We start from the raw sequence: 15,176 nt of genomic DNA on the forward strand, positions 1-15,176 counted from the left end.
GGACCCTGCTGAGCAAAGTATTTCCCCTAGAAATACCTACCGATCCCAGAAGGGGGCAGCAGCGGCTCTGTGAAGAAAGGCAGAAAGGCCACCACAGGTGGAGTCCTCCGAGTTATCAGTGCTTTCCGGCCTTAGAGAGGCTAAGCTAAGCCAACCAGCACATGCTGACTGAGGCCTTGCTCAGTATTACACATGACATCAGGTGCTGGGCACAGAGATGGGACCAAGACTGAATCCTTGACCTCCAGATATTTGTATTTGTTAACCTCTCTCTGTCCCCCTGCACCCTCCCCATCAGTACATTGGAGATGACCTCAGGATCTGCTGAGCATTAAGTCCTATGTGCTGCCTGTAAATTGCTTAGCATTGTGCCGAGGATATCGAAGTGGCCAATAAAGGGTAGCTTTTTATTAACACAAAAGAAATGCTACTGTGTGAGAGATCGCAGGGTACAAATTATACATACATGTGACATGAAGTACATGTGACATAGAAGGTCACAACATTTAAATAGCTGGAATCCAGCCCCATCCTCTCTTCTGCCCACAGAGTTTTTTTTTTTTCTGCATAGCTCTCCCCTGCTCTATGGTCCAGCTTACCTAGATAGCAAGCATACACGGTGCTTTGAAGCAGATTTACTGAGCATTAAACCTTAGGAAGCAGATCAGAATGCCACTCTGGCATGGCAGTAAAATTGCTGGCACCAAACTGTATGGGTAGTCATTATATTCTTTCCCTTTTTGCATGAAGCACACTTTTCCTTGGAACACATGACTGACAAACTGTCAGTGAAACTTTGAATTCAGATTTAGGTATATGGTAAACTCTTTCTCAAAACTGAATGAAATGAAATGTTTGTCAGGAAGATCATGAAAGTACTTTCTTGCAAATGCTGAATTTTGAGTTTTCAAAGCAAAAAACAGCTTTCTATACTTAAAAACTTTCTTGGTCATACCAGTGGTGATATTAACAAGTGTAATTATTTTAAATATTATATAATAAAATGGGTCATTTGGAAAATCTGCATACCTCAGTGAGACCACAATTTTCCAAGTGACCTATGTACACAGTTACAAAATCATGCACTGGTAAAAGGATTTCATTTAAAGTGTAGAATTGACCAATGGATTTTAATGTAAGAGTATGAAACTTTATTATTATTGGCTTCTAATTTCACATTGCATCTAAACATGAAGAAACTACCATTTGCCAAGTTTGGGGATAGGATCAAAGAAGAATACTCACAATTATCTGAAAAAGCTATTAAAATATTCCTTTTTTTTCCCCAAATATATATCTCTATGCGGGACCAGATTTTCTTAATAGTCTTCAATCAAAACAACATATGGCCCCAGATAGAATGCAGAGGCAGATATGAGAATCCTGCTGTCTACTATTTAGCTGGCCATTAAAGATAATTGCAAAAAAACAAAAAACCATGCTACTCTTGTTGCTTGTTTTGTTTTAGAAATATAATTCTTTTTCATAAGATGTTACTTGTCTTAACACAAATGAGTTTATATAGTTACCATTTTAAAATAAATTAATACATATTTTTAATGACTTTTAATCTCTAACTTCCTATTCCTCTTTGAGTTAGGTATGATAAACAGATTTGTCCATTCCCTCATTTATTTATTCAGGGTGATGCTAGCATTCTTTTATCCCAGAAATGTGGGCGCAGAAGGCAGAGGAGGCTGGAAGTGATGAGAAGTTTCTGGTAAATGTGCTCACACTCATGCACATGAAGCAAAGCCTTCGAATGTTTTTGTTGCTGTTACTGGGGTTCATGTTTCCATGACCTCTGTCCTAACTCCTACCCAGCATAATCTTTCACTTGACAAATACTTATTGAGTGTCACCAATGTGTCAGGCACTGTCTGTCTGAGGGCCTTCACAGCATGTCCCCTCAGATGTCCCAGAGACCTGCCAAGCTCAGAACCGCCTCTGCTAGGCCTGTGGGTTTTCCAGCCCCTCCTCCCACACGCCTATTACAGGGATCGCTGCTGTCAGACACCCGTGCCTCTCCTTTCTCCCTTCACCCCACAGCCAACCAACAACCAAGTCCTAGAGGGGACTCTTTGATAGCTTTTACATTTTCCACGTTTGTCCCTCCACCCTCATTTGGGCTTCCTTTTATCCCTCACCCAAATTATGACAACAGTCTTCCAACCCACCTAACGCCGACCTTCCCCCTTTTTCTCCTCCACCACGCACCCGGCCAGGCCATGGGCGGCCAGCACATCGTTACTGGGGATGGGGTTGAGGGCTACCATCTCTACTTTCCAGATGAGGAGAACAGGGCTCTGAAAGTTAGATAGCTTGCCCAAGTGATATTTCTAGATGGGAGATCTGATTGGGGCGCTCCCCAAGTTTAACCTCCAGGGACCCTAACCCTCAGCATAAGAGAGAGGCTCTGTAAGAACGGAAAAGGCAGGGACCCTGTGTATGTGCTTTCCAGCCTCCAGGATGCTCTGTGCTTCTTTTATCTCCAGGCTTTTCTTACATGTGCTGTTCCCTCTGCCTGGGCCACTCTTCCCCACAGCTGCCTCAGCTTAGATATGTCTTCCCTCCAGAAACCTTCCCTGGCTCCCTGGAACTGGGGGCGGTGCCCTTCCTATGAATTCCCATGGCAACTACTACTCAGTCTAATGGTAGCACTTATCAGTGTTTTTGTCCTTGTTTATCCCTCTACCCCCACCAGTGAGGCGTTTCACACCAGTGATACATTTAGCTTCTTTTGTCATATTCTGCATTCCATGCTGGGATCACCTACCTCCTAAATGCTTTTTCAATTTGCATATATTCAGGTTTACAGTTTGCGCTGTAAAGTTCTGTTTCACACATTTACTATGGCAGTATCACATAGAATAGTTCTACTGCCCTAAAAACTCCCATGTTCATCCACCCAACAACCCCTCGGCCACCCCATCACAATGTTTCAATTGCCCGTGCACTTGACTTTATCTCTTTCTCTCTGAGTTCAGGGTCTGTTCTGGGTAACACAGTGCCCCCAGCATGAGGCAAAATGCCCGGCATTCGAAAGATGCTCCACAAATATCTGCTAATCCCAGACCTGGAAATGCTTCTGTTGCATCTACAGTTTAAACTTTAGCCCTGAATGGCAATGGAACCAGCTCTCACACCCCCAGCAACACTTTCTGCGGTTCCCCTACGTCATCTCTCCAAGACGAGAATGCTTGTCTGAATGAATGGATCCCACAGATGGCCAAGGCTGCCAGCTTGTCTGCTGCGCTCTGGCCAGGGGACCAGCTCAGAGAGGGGATGAACAGAGCTGCTGTCCAATAAATAGGGGAGGGGTGAGCCCTGTGGAAGGGAGAGCATACTTGAAACAAAGAGGAAAGGGCTCTGGGAACCCTGGAAAGCATTGGTCGAGGAGACCCCCACTTAAACCAATACATGACATGAGAGTCCTCATGCTAGGAATGCAGTATTATCACGCTTCTGCATGAATCAGGGCATGCCTGTGAACTGCTAGGGTAGCGACTTGGCCCGGGAAGTCTAGGCCCTGCTTGGAAACCTGCCTCCCTAGCACCTATGATTTGAGAAGGAGTTGGAAGAACTCCAAAGCTGTGGGTGGAGGGGAGAAGCTTCTGAGAGCTGAACGGTCAGAGTCTAAACAATGGCTTTCTCTGTGCAGCTGGGCTTTGCACCTGGTGCCTGCACAGGGGCCTCTGCGCTTTTGTCTTTCCGCACGCAGTGATGACCACACACGGGCGGAGCTTATAAATACCCTCCAAAGGGAGAAGTGAAACCACTGACCAGTTCTCCTTTTCTCTGCTTAGTTGGCGCCCAGAGGCTGACAGCAGCTGGTCCGCACTCACGTTGCCCAGCACAGAGGCTCAACCTGCTCTTAGTCTTTTATGGTTGGGAAACTTTTGGCAAACATCCTGTTTAGAATAAAAGGGGACTCAGACTGACTTTCAGGGGCTAAATTTACCAACTAGAAACTTCAAACAAAATAAAAGAGAAAGCACAGGAAAGGGCAAGGCCTATGAGCACACCATTCACAGAAATGGAACATCACTATCTCCTTGGAGCGAGCTTTTTACCTGTATGTAGAAGGTCCTGGAGCTTGTAATGATTTCAAACAGGTTGTCCCTCATCAGGAGATCACTAGACAGAGACAAAGAAAGTTAGCAGGAAGGCTGGCACACGCACCGGGGACCTGATCTGTCCTAAGTCAAGGCACAAGTACCCTCTACCATAAAAAGGGGGGCTCCTGGGCCATGCCTCCCTCAGTCCCTCCCTCGAAAACCATACAGGGCTTTCCTCTAGCTTCACTCCTTAGAAGGTCTCCGGAGGTTTCAACATCCCCATGGAACTCCTCACGCACATGTCACCACCACCACTAGATCTAACAGATAAAGCTCTTCCCCTCTAAAGTCTTCTGCTAATATCTACCACACCCCACACCACCTACAGTTGTGGGCTTTGGTTTTTGTTTTAGTGTCTAAGAATGTACAATGTGCTTTGTGCAAAGTACTGATTTGAGTGTTTTTTAGAATCAAGTAGATGAAAAATTTATTATATAGAGACATATACATATATACATATACCTATCTATAGATAGGTGTACAACATAATGATTTGATATTTGCATATATTGCAAAACGGTCACCATAGTAAGTCTAGTTAACATCCATCACCAAGCATAGTTACAAATTTTTTTCTTGTGATGCAAACTTTTAAGATCTACTTTCTTAGCAACTTTCAAATATACAATGGTAGGTTCTCCACACTGTACATTACAACCCCAGGACTTAGATTTATTTTAAACTGGATGTTTGAACCCTTTGGTCCCCTTTACCCATTTTGCCCACCTCCGCTCTCTTCCTCTATCAACCACCAATCTGTTCTTCGAGGAAACCCAGGGTCAGCTAGGCTGTGTGACTTGTCCATGGTACCAGAGTTAGTCAGTGGCAGCAGTCAGGATTTGAACCCAAGTCTGACTCTGGAGTCTATGCTTTAGTCACTCCACTACTGTCTGCCTCTCTTAACGGAGCCAAACCTCTCATATCCAAACCTTCCTCCACCCAAGCAACAACCCATCAGCTTCATCAAATTCCTGCTCTGTGCCTCACTACACTGGGCTGGGGGGAGCTGGATGCTAAAGAGCAGAAAAGGAAGGAGAGAGTAGATGACTTTAAGGTGCTTCAAACTTAGCGCAAGTTCGGGAGGAGGGATTCTGACTTCTGCAAAGAAGGCCAGAAGTAGCTGATACTCCGTGACAAAACTCAAATCAGCTGAAATGACTTACAGTGTTAAATGTGTCACAGTGGGGGATATGTAAGGAGTGAAAGAGCTAATTCCTTCCCAATAAAAAATTTAAAAAACAAAACTATATACTGGGGTGTCGGACTGCAATGCTGTGGGCCAAGAGTTAGAACAGCCCCGAAAAAGCACTGACCACAGGCAGAGCTGGCTACCTGGCCAGCTGACTTGAAAAGAAACGGCAGGCATCAGTGGCACACGCCCCAGAGAGAGGAGCATGAGACCAGAGACCCACATGGGAGGGGACAGCAACACGGGTCAGATGGGCTGGGGCTAAGTTCTTACTCCACTTCAAGAAAAGGTATTTTAGGAACATTTTTAAAACCTTCTGAGCCTTTGTACCCTAACTGTAAAATAGAGATGAGAACTCCTTTTTCTGGCCAGTCACCACAAAGATCAGCTGTAAGGGATAGAAGGCATCTGGCACAATGTGTGTCACATAGTGGTCAACTGAAACACAATTCACTATTGTTATCATTTTCTTAGCTTCTGAGTAGAGATGGCTCCACTTACTAGCTAAAATGTTTTAACCTTTTACAGTATGCATGCACACCGAATGGAATCATGGAATCAACTACTGAGGAGGTCAAAGCAAAGCAGGGAGGAAACCCCTGCCCTTTCCACGTCTACTTCTCAGGCTACACGTTGCCTTTCCATTCAGTTCTACAAATGTTGGTTGACGACCCAGACGCCCAAGAGCCCCTTGACTGGGTTGGCGAGAGGACACACAGTCTCACAGGCCTGGAACCTGCAGAAGGGGTTTAGAGACCCCCTTCCCTGATGATCTTCAACCTCTTAATTCTTGTACTCAGAACTCACTCTGACTCTGATAGTCAGATATTTAGGCAAAGTATGAACCACTCTCAGGGCTGAACCTAATCTGGGTTCTCTGAGCTGCCCCAACATGCCCACGAGGTCATATGTCCAACCTGTACAGACTCTCAAGGGTCAGGAACCATCTCCAGGGATCTGGTCATGCTCAATCTTTCCTTCACCGCACTTCTGGAACTTCCATCTCTAGGTACTTGCGTGAATTATACATTGTCACTGTGCTCTGCAACTGCCATTTGCAGAGCCTCAGTCCCTGCTCCCTGGGTCACCCAGCACTTTGTTTTCGTGCAAGACCCTCCCACACCTTCATCAGAGAGCAGTTTGCTTGCTGCTGTTAGCTTTCCTGAGGATGCTGGTCTGCAGGCCCAGTCCGCGGGATGGAGAGACCATCACCGTCCCTGAAGACTGCAGGTTCAGGGCCAAAATGAGGATTTCTAGATGTCCAGGTGCCCTAAGATTCCTAAAGTTCTAGCACATCTGTATTTGGTGTCGGATACGAGAGAGCCCTTCCCTAGGAGCCCCAGGCCCACAAATCATCTATACACCATGATGCTTGGAAGGTAACCATTTCCTCGTGGCAAGAGGAACCCATTAAAAATACCTCCTCTTTCTGCCCTGCGTGAGAGTAACAGTTGCTGTGAATCACCTTGTGTGAAGGGGATAACAGGGACTTGTCAAGGCAGGAGAAGAGAAAAGGCGTAAGAAATTCATGGGGAAGCACTGGCATAAGCAGTAATCTGACCAGAAGTGCTAAAAGTGGGTGACTAAGGGCACAGGCCCCCCTCTGTGCAGTGACCGTCTACCTCTACCCCTGAGAAACACCTCAGCACCACTCTCTTCTCTGTCCTGCATTCTTTTTCTCCATGAGAAAATTATTATATAGGCTCATCCTCTCAGGAGTGAGAGTAAAGTAACGGGCAGAGGGTAAGTCAGCCCCGCGTGACCTCCCACCCACATCAGCTAGGACATGGTGACTCAGCCATGAGACCTCAGGCCCTTGTTCTCAGAAGACGACTCAAACAGAGCCTCAGAAGGGCGGTAAATGAAGATTCAAGAGGGCAAATGGGGGTTTGGATCGGAACAAAACAAACAGGGACAATTACCCAGATTTGACCAGACACTCATGCGTCTTGAGAACATCCTTGAGAAATATAGTGCGCAGCGGTTCTCGGTCCTGGGGGCGAAAACGGAGCGAAAGGTCAACAAGGCTGCCCACATAATGCCATGACCCAGACTAGCTGACTGACATGCCTCTCGCATCGGAGGCGGCTGGCTAACAACCAGATTGCAAATGAGGCAGGGTCTCGAATTAATCAAGAGAGAAAGAAAACTCTAAGATGTTCTGTGGCTCTGACCACAGAGCAGCTCACTGCATAGGAAGAGGGAGGAAGTTCGGGCCACCGTGATATCACTGCGATGGTGAGCACACAGGATGGATGTAGACAAGACAGAGCAGCACCTCCAAAGCCGATGTGTGTGCCCACGCCTCGGCACACACCCCCACGGGGTTACTCGTGTTCCACTTCCCTCCATGACCTCTCAGCGGTCCCAAAGCAACTACAAACCTGCTCACACTTGAAGTAGGAGATGGTAAAGTCATCAAGAGCAAAGAAGCGACGTTTCCAGCTCTTTCGCTGAAATAATAAATAAGCAAAAAGCAGGACATTAGGAAGCAGTCCCAGCAATCTGGAGGGTGCTCTAGTTCTAGCTCCCAGGTGCACAGTGCCACGGAAGCTGGGCTCCCACGCTCAGTGGGGAAAAACCTTCTTCCTACCTGGGGCAATGCCTCTGCGGCGTGCGGGGGCAAATGTCTGGCCCCAAGCCTCTCGGGAGTGTGGGTGAGGCCACAGAGGGCTGCAGCTCCTCCTTGCAGACTGCTGTCCCCGCTACTCCACCCACACCCGCCAGCTCCAGCCCCGGCGCTGACACTCACCACATTCCCTTGCTTCACACAGTAGCCGCTCTTAATGAGGGGGGGGCCAGTGGGTACACGGCAGCCTGTCGTGGGGACGTAACTCTGAGACCTTCGAAGGATGGCGTGGGACCCTGGCTCACTCCCTTCCTGCCCATCCCCACCATTCTACAAGGAAACAGTGTCAGGGTTAGCGCCTCCCCCTCAGCCCCTATGCAGCCGCCCCCCGCCCCACCCAGCTCCCTCTGGCCAAGTCACCTCTTGCCTCTCTGCCCATGATGACAGTCAAAGAGCTAAACAAGAAGATAAACCCTTCCTTTGCTCCCCTCGGGCTTTGCACCTGCTTTCACGGAATAAGCTCAGGGAAGCTGGAGAGACCAGGGAGAGGGAAGGACAGAGAAGGCCAACCAGAAGAGCAAGGAGACCTCACATGCCTTCCTTAACCCCACTCCCCATGGAGTCTACACGTGCTCGTCTCAAACTGTGCTGGCCACACGGCTTCAAGACGCAGTGGCCTCTATGTCTACACTGCCATTACCTACATCCACCCTGGCCCTGTCGCTTCTCGCCCACCGTGTCTGCACTGGCTCTACCTCTCCCATCCACTCTGTCCTCGGCAGTCCGCTGGGCATGTCACTGGCACAGCATGGACACTACACATTCCCACGAGCCCCAGCAGCCCCAGGCCCCAGCACCTGGTTGATGGGTGTGTGTACCACCACCCCTCCGATGATCTCTGTCTTGTAGGCCACCTGTGGCTTCTTATCGAGGGCCGGGGGCACTGTCAGGTTTTTGAGAACTTCAGTTGTCAGGGGCATGCCCCCAGCTTTGGGTACCTGGGAAGAATGATGGAATGGTGGTCAACAGGGAACAGAAGCTTAGGAAAGCGGGGAGTCAAAAACAGAAAGGGAGGGGTGAGAAAAGCTCATGTACCAAATTATAGTGAGACAGCCCCCTCATGCCCCAGGCCTTCGGTTAATCCATAGCTTATGAATATGAAGAAGTCTGCCAACAACTCTGCCACACACACACACACACTAACACATTTACTCAACAAATGTACTGAGCACCTACTGTGAGCCAACCTTTCCTGGCAAAAAACTAAAGATAAAACAGCAAATTTAGACACATCTTGCCCTCACGGCTCATACATGCTAGTGGGGGAGACTGTCAAAGACTTCATAACAAAACAGTCAGAATAATTACAAACTGTGGCAAGTGCCATGAAGAATATAAACAGAGGCTGAGCTAGACAGCAGCAGTGGAATCGCCTGAAATGGAGTGGTTAGCGTGGGTCTCCAGAGGAGATGGGCAAACAGTAATTTGAAGGGTGAAAAGGAACCAGAAATGTGAAGACAGAAGAAAGCATGTTACTCAGGAGGACAGGTAACATACATGTGATATATGGTACAGAATTAGGGAGCGTGAGCTTTGGAGCCCAAAGGCCTGTGGTATAACCCTTGATCTGTCACGAACTAACCAAGGGACCTTCAGGCAATTCATGGACTGTCTGTGGGCCTACACTGTCTCCTGTGTGAAATGGAAAGTGAAATAACATTTATGTTGTAGAGTTATCATGGTTATCAAATGATAGTGTATATGCATTTTAAAACTTCAGAAACAAATAAAAATACAAATGTATTACAAATTATTTTCATTAACATTTCACAAATGGTACCAACACTGACAAACAAGAGCGCTTCCTGAAGAGGGAGTTGTTGTTTTGTTCCTCACCACAGCTGATCACAATCACAGAATCTTCATGGTTAGCTGGAGACCACAGGCCACAGGCTGCAAACCGGGGGCCCAAAGGCAGACATTGCCCAAACTGTGTTCTGTTTGTTCTATACGGTATGTGTTCCAAGCTACATTTAACATTTGAGGTATTTCGCATAAAAATCCAGATTTCCAGCCAAGCAGCAGCTCACTCTTCAGATGGGGAATACATTCTTCTGTTTGCCGCCATCCCTACCATTTCCCACACCAAGGCCATGCTTCAGGGGGCACTGGTCCTCACTGATGTTGTTTTTCTTTCTCCTTGTCCAAGTCATTCATTTATAACAGTCTGCAAACTCTGAAGAAATCTTTCATTTTATAAGAAAAAAAAAAATGAGAGGCCCAGAATACTCAAGTCATTTGGCCAAAGCCACGACTGATAACTAAACAAAGACCAGACCCTGACTCCCAGCTCAGGCGGTGCCCACAGCCTCACACAACCTCTTGGTCACAAGAACTCCATGCAGACTGCATGTGAAAAGCTAGTATCCTCTTCTGCTTTTCCCACAGCCTACGGAATCAGAGAGACTAAGAGCATAGACCCTTCAAGAGCTCGCAGCTCAGGGGAACCAAGGACCACATCATCTGTTGTCCATTCAAAGGAGGAAGACCATGTGACTAAGGTGGGGCCCCAGAAATACAAGACTCCTCTTTCTGGCCTGCAAACTCTGTGTACAGAGGCAAGAGTGACCCCTGCTCACCACCTCCCGGGACTGGGTCAGACACCGACTCTGTCTTTTCCTTTTGGCTATCAAGAGAGAACAGCAGTTCCCAATGCTTTGGGCCTCCACTCAATGCCACGCAATGAACTAAACTATTCACTACATTATCCCTAATCTCAAGGAATCTTATCAAGTAGGTATTATTTCTCCATTTTATAGATGAGGTCAACAAAAGCTCATTAAAATGAAGTAATTTGCCTGAGGACTGCCTGACTCACCAGTGCTAAATACACCTACATACCTACCTACCTACCACCCAAACTTTCTCTGAGTTTTGCTATTGTGAGATAAAATTCCTTAGGAATGTTGATTGTTGCTGGGGTGTTTCGTGATCCATGGAACAGCAGAAATTCTCCCCAAGTGAATTCCTGAAACCCAGCAAAGAAATAGGGACATAGCCTTTGAGTTTGCAGTAACCAGAAGAAGACTTTACAGAAGTTTGGCTATTATGTTGCCTGCCTCTCAGAATCTTGTCACCCACCGGGAGAATGTCTGGTGGTCACTGCGCATGCCCCTGCAGTGTGGGCTGCTTCGGACCAGCCTCCCAGAACCCTTCCAAAACCACTACCCTTCTGAGGACTTTGAACCAGCCTATGAAGGACAAACTCAACAAAATCTATGCTCTAAGCTTGAAAATAAGGTCATCCTTTTGGTTTGTCCATATCCCAGAGGCCTAATTAAAGGTGTGCCCTCTTCCATCCACCTGTGGTGTGTTCTCTGATGCTAGAGATCCATGTGGGTCTCATTCGCAATGCGAAATGAAACTTGCAAGGATTCATCTCTCTTCTCACCAACATGGGGGATGGGGGGATGGGGGAGCTGGGCTTCCCATGCACAGCTCAATTTTCAACCCCTTTGAGAAGTGTAGTGAATTGAATAATGTTACCCTGTAACCTCAGAACATGACCTTGTTTGGAAATAGGGACTTTGCCTGTGGAATTAAACTAAGATGAGGTCATGCTGGTTTAGAGTGGGCCCTAAGTTCTATGACTAATGTGCTTATAAGGACAGGAGAGGTCATAGAGACACTCGGGCCATACAATAATGGAGGTAGAAACGGAATGGCACAGGTATAAGCCAGGGATCACCAAGGACTGCCGGTAGCCCCTAGAAGCTGGAGGAGGCAAGGATTCTCCCCTAGAGGCCTCAAGAGGGAACACAGTGCTGCTAACACCTTGACTTCAGACTTCTAGCCTCCAGAACTATGAGAGAATAAATTTCTGTTCTTTTAAGCCACTCAGTTTGTTACGGTAGCCCTAGGGGAAAAAAATACAGAAATACTAATATTCTGAGAGAGCCCTATTCTTAAATGTTGTATGTTGATCATTTTCTTCAAGCATAAGGACTCAATGGCCTTAGCATAATTGTGAACAATGATCTGTGGGCAAAAAAAACTGGATCTATCCTGGCTCCAAAACCTTGGGAAAGCCACTTGGATCTCTAGGCATTTGCATGTCCTCATTTATAAATGGAGAGAATCACACTTGTCCTTCCTACTTAAGGTTTTTATAAGGCAAAAATGAAACCATATATGTAAAAGTGGTAAGTGATCTAACATATTTGAACACTGTTGCTCATTTTTAATATTTTTATAAACTCCTAGGTCTTGGGAGCCAGAGGGTCCTGAGGTTTGAATCCCAGCTTTACCACTTACTAACCTCTAGGCTTTGGGCAAGACTCTGATTTCCATTATCCTCCTCAAAAAAGTGACAATACATCCACCTGTATCCCAAGAGTGATGTGGGGCTGAACGTACAGCACGTGTGCAGGTTTCACTTGATACACTGTCTGTTCCCTCTTCCATCTCTGCATCCCACACTAAGTGCCTGATGTTTCACTTGGCACATGAGGTGCCTTAAAATTAATACGGATGTTATCCAGGTGGTGTTCCAGCCCCACATCTACCCCTCATCCTAGCCTCCCTAAGGAAGGACAGACAAGAGAAGATGATGCAGACGTGCAGAAAGGAGTAAACCCTTCCAGGACGCAAAAAGATTAGGGTGTAGAGTAACCCTCCTCCTCTTCCTTCTACCCCACAAGATCTTCAACAGGAGGGCTGAAGTGATGTATTAACAGAACAAGAATAGTGAGCGGGGGCGGGGCTGGGGTGGCCCTGGAGATTGTGGAGACCCTGAAGAAGGCTTTGACATCCTGCCACATCCTTAGACTTCCAGCCTCTGGGCACCTGTATTCTCTCCCACTCCTGTAGCCTATAACTTCCACTCCATGGGGCCAGAAAAAAAGCAGGGGAACTAGGTGATTAGAGCAACTCTGTGCGCCAGACATGAAAGAAAGGGAAAGAGGCTCTCTGCTGCCTTGATACGCTGTATAGCTCAGTTCGCCGGGCAGGACCCAAGGAGGAAATCCAGGAGGAAATGCTGAATGAGGATAAAATATTAGATATTGAAAGAAACTCCCCAAACCGTGGGAGATGCAGAAGGATGAAGATCCCAACATGAATAAAGAAAGCCTTTACTAAAATCAGCACTCTAGAGCCAGGTACACAGCAAATGGGTGAGCAGACATGTGAGTTAGCAGCAATCTCCTGCCTTTTGCTCTCTTTTCACGGGTTTAACAAAGTTTGTCAGCAAAACAAGCTAATAAGCAAAACTACTTCAGTGACTGAATTGTACTGTGTGTGGGTCCAGCATCACAGGTGCTGGACAAGTGTGGATTTCTTCTATTACTTTATTCATGGGACCCTGATGCATCTGGAGAATCATCTGCCCCAGCACATAATGATTATTGGAAGTCACTAGAATGCAAAAACTGCTGACCGTGTGATATAGAAAACCAAGCTTTTCAGCATACGAACCATGTTTACTATGCCACAAGTCTGTCTAGATTATTGGTTAAAGGTCTAGTGTTTTCCAAAACATATAGTTGCCCTCTCCTCCTTCCTACCCTTCTCCCTTTCTTTCTCTGTATTTCTAAGGAACAAGAAAGAAATTCTTCATCAATCAAGTCAAGGAAAATGAGAGTACTTGTGACCAGTCAGTGAACTAGTTCAATGATGTTCTTAAATAAAATATTTTTGTTTTATTTAAAGAGAGACAGAGGAATATCGATGTGAGAGAGAAACACTGAGTAGTTGCCTCTCACATGTGCCCCGACCAGGGACCAAAGCCACAACCCAGGGATGTGCCCCAACCAGGGACCAAATCCGCACCCAGGCGTGTGCCCCAACCAAGAATCAAACCAGCGACCTTTCGGTTTGCAGGCTGACACCCAACCAACTAAGCCAAACTGGCTGGGACTCAAGTGATGCTTTTAAATAAAACATCTTTGCAGGACAGGTTGGTGGATGGCTTGGACTGATCCCCCAGGCTACCTCTTAAAGGGAGAAGAATATTCCCTCAAGCCAGGACAAAGTTCTGACTTCCCTCTTCATATGCTTTTTCCTTTAATCTGCTTCTCACAGTCAGCAATGTATTTTCCAATCCCACCACCTTCTGAAGCAGCATTACCCAAAACACAACTGACCAGAAGCCCTGCCAGGAAGAACAAAGCAGACGTTCCACGAACTTCCCATTGAACTTGATTCAAACTCAAACTTGCTGTTCAACGTGTAGTCAGCCATGGTGTGAGAAGAGTTAGGGAACTGGACCTGGAACAAACTCCTGGAAAAGCCCTGCTGCCCCTGGAATTCTCCCCACCCAAACAGGCCACATGCTGGGAAAAGGCGCAGACCTCTCCAGAGAGGAGAAGAAATCATACATACTGTGATCTTGCTGGCTTGATTCAGGGCTTCGACCCAGTCCTTCAGATCTTTCTGGTCATTGGCTTGAAGAAAATACCTCTGAGATAGGGCATTGATGACTGCGGAAGTCATGGGGAAGGAGGGAGAAAAACCCTGGTCAGAACACATGAAGCACAAAGACTCCACAAAACTAAGGGGCTTGAAGTAGCAAGGTGGAGGGTCCCCGCAAAGCAGAGGAAGACTTTTCCCAGGGTGCGAAGTCACGTGCATGAATATTGGGGAAGCAGCCGGCTACGCTGCTCTCTCTTTAAAAATGTGGGTTATTCCACTGGCCACAAGAATGACACCTGACATGAACAATAACCTTAACATGCTGTTGTGCAGTGAGTAATGAGGCTGCTAGTCGGCCACCACCAAGACACATGCTTGAACTGCTTTTAGAGGTGCTGACAAGTTTACATTCATAATGACACATATAATTTTGGCCCCAGTGCTCCTTGTTTCCACTGGCACAACTGGCCTGGGTTAGGAGTATTGTCTGTGGTTAGAAAATGGAACAAAGCTTGCCTGAAATCAAACCATCGACTCTGTGACCTTGACCTCATTTTCAGCCTGTACTTTCCTCTGAGCACTCCACTGGGTCATCAATTTACTTCTGGGTTCATAATGTTTTAGATAGATCTGCTGAGAGCATCATTTTTGAGCTTAGCAGTGACATTTTAAATGTCAGCACCATAAAAGCTTGAACCAACCTGCAACTGGGAGAGATGACCACTCAAGGGACCAGTGGATTCCCCTACCATAAAGAAGCCTGAACTATTTAAGAATCATGGTATACAGAATTCATTACCTCATTCATTCAGTCAACAAATATTTATCAAGCACCTACAATGTGCCAGAACCACTCTACGTGCTAAGGATACAGGAATACCCCTGACTT

General features: G+C 46.7%; 1 protein-coding gene across 3 annotated transcripts in view; it reads right to left on the minus strand.

Annotated features, from left to right (window-relative positions):
• The window catches only part of PLEKHA2 (pleckstrin homology domain containing A2), a 61,066-nt gene that overhangs the window by 1,480 nt on the left and 44,410 nt on the right, over positions 1–15,176 (minus strand). For all 3 annotated transcript variants that reach the window (XM_090258364.1, XM_090258362.1, XM_090258363.1), the window contains 6 exons: positions 14,258–14,355; positions 8,734–8,874; positions 8,060–8,206; positions 7,692–7,760; positions 7,230–7,300; positions 4,074–4,137 (listed from right to left, as the gene is read on the minus strand). In XM_090258364.1, the coding sequence (XP_090114490.1) occupies positions 4,074–4,137; positions 7,230–7,300; positions 7,692–7,760; positions 8,060–8,206; positions 8,734–8,874; positions 14,258–14,355 (590 nt within the window). The remainder of the gene's footprint in view (positions 1–4,073; positions 4,138–7,229; positions 7,301–7,691; positions 7,761–8,059; positions 8,207–8,733; positions 8,875–14,257; positions 14,356–15,176) is intronic.

Source organism: Furipterus horrens, unplaced genomic scaffold (genome assembly GCF_987537825.1).
Source record: "Furipterus horrens unplaced genomic scaffold, mFurHor1.1.pri manual_scaffold_12, whole genome shotgun sequence".
Lineage (NCBI taxonomy): Eukaryota > Metazoa > Chordata > Mammalia > Chiroptera > Furipteridae > Furipterus > Furipterus horrens.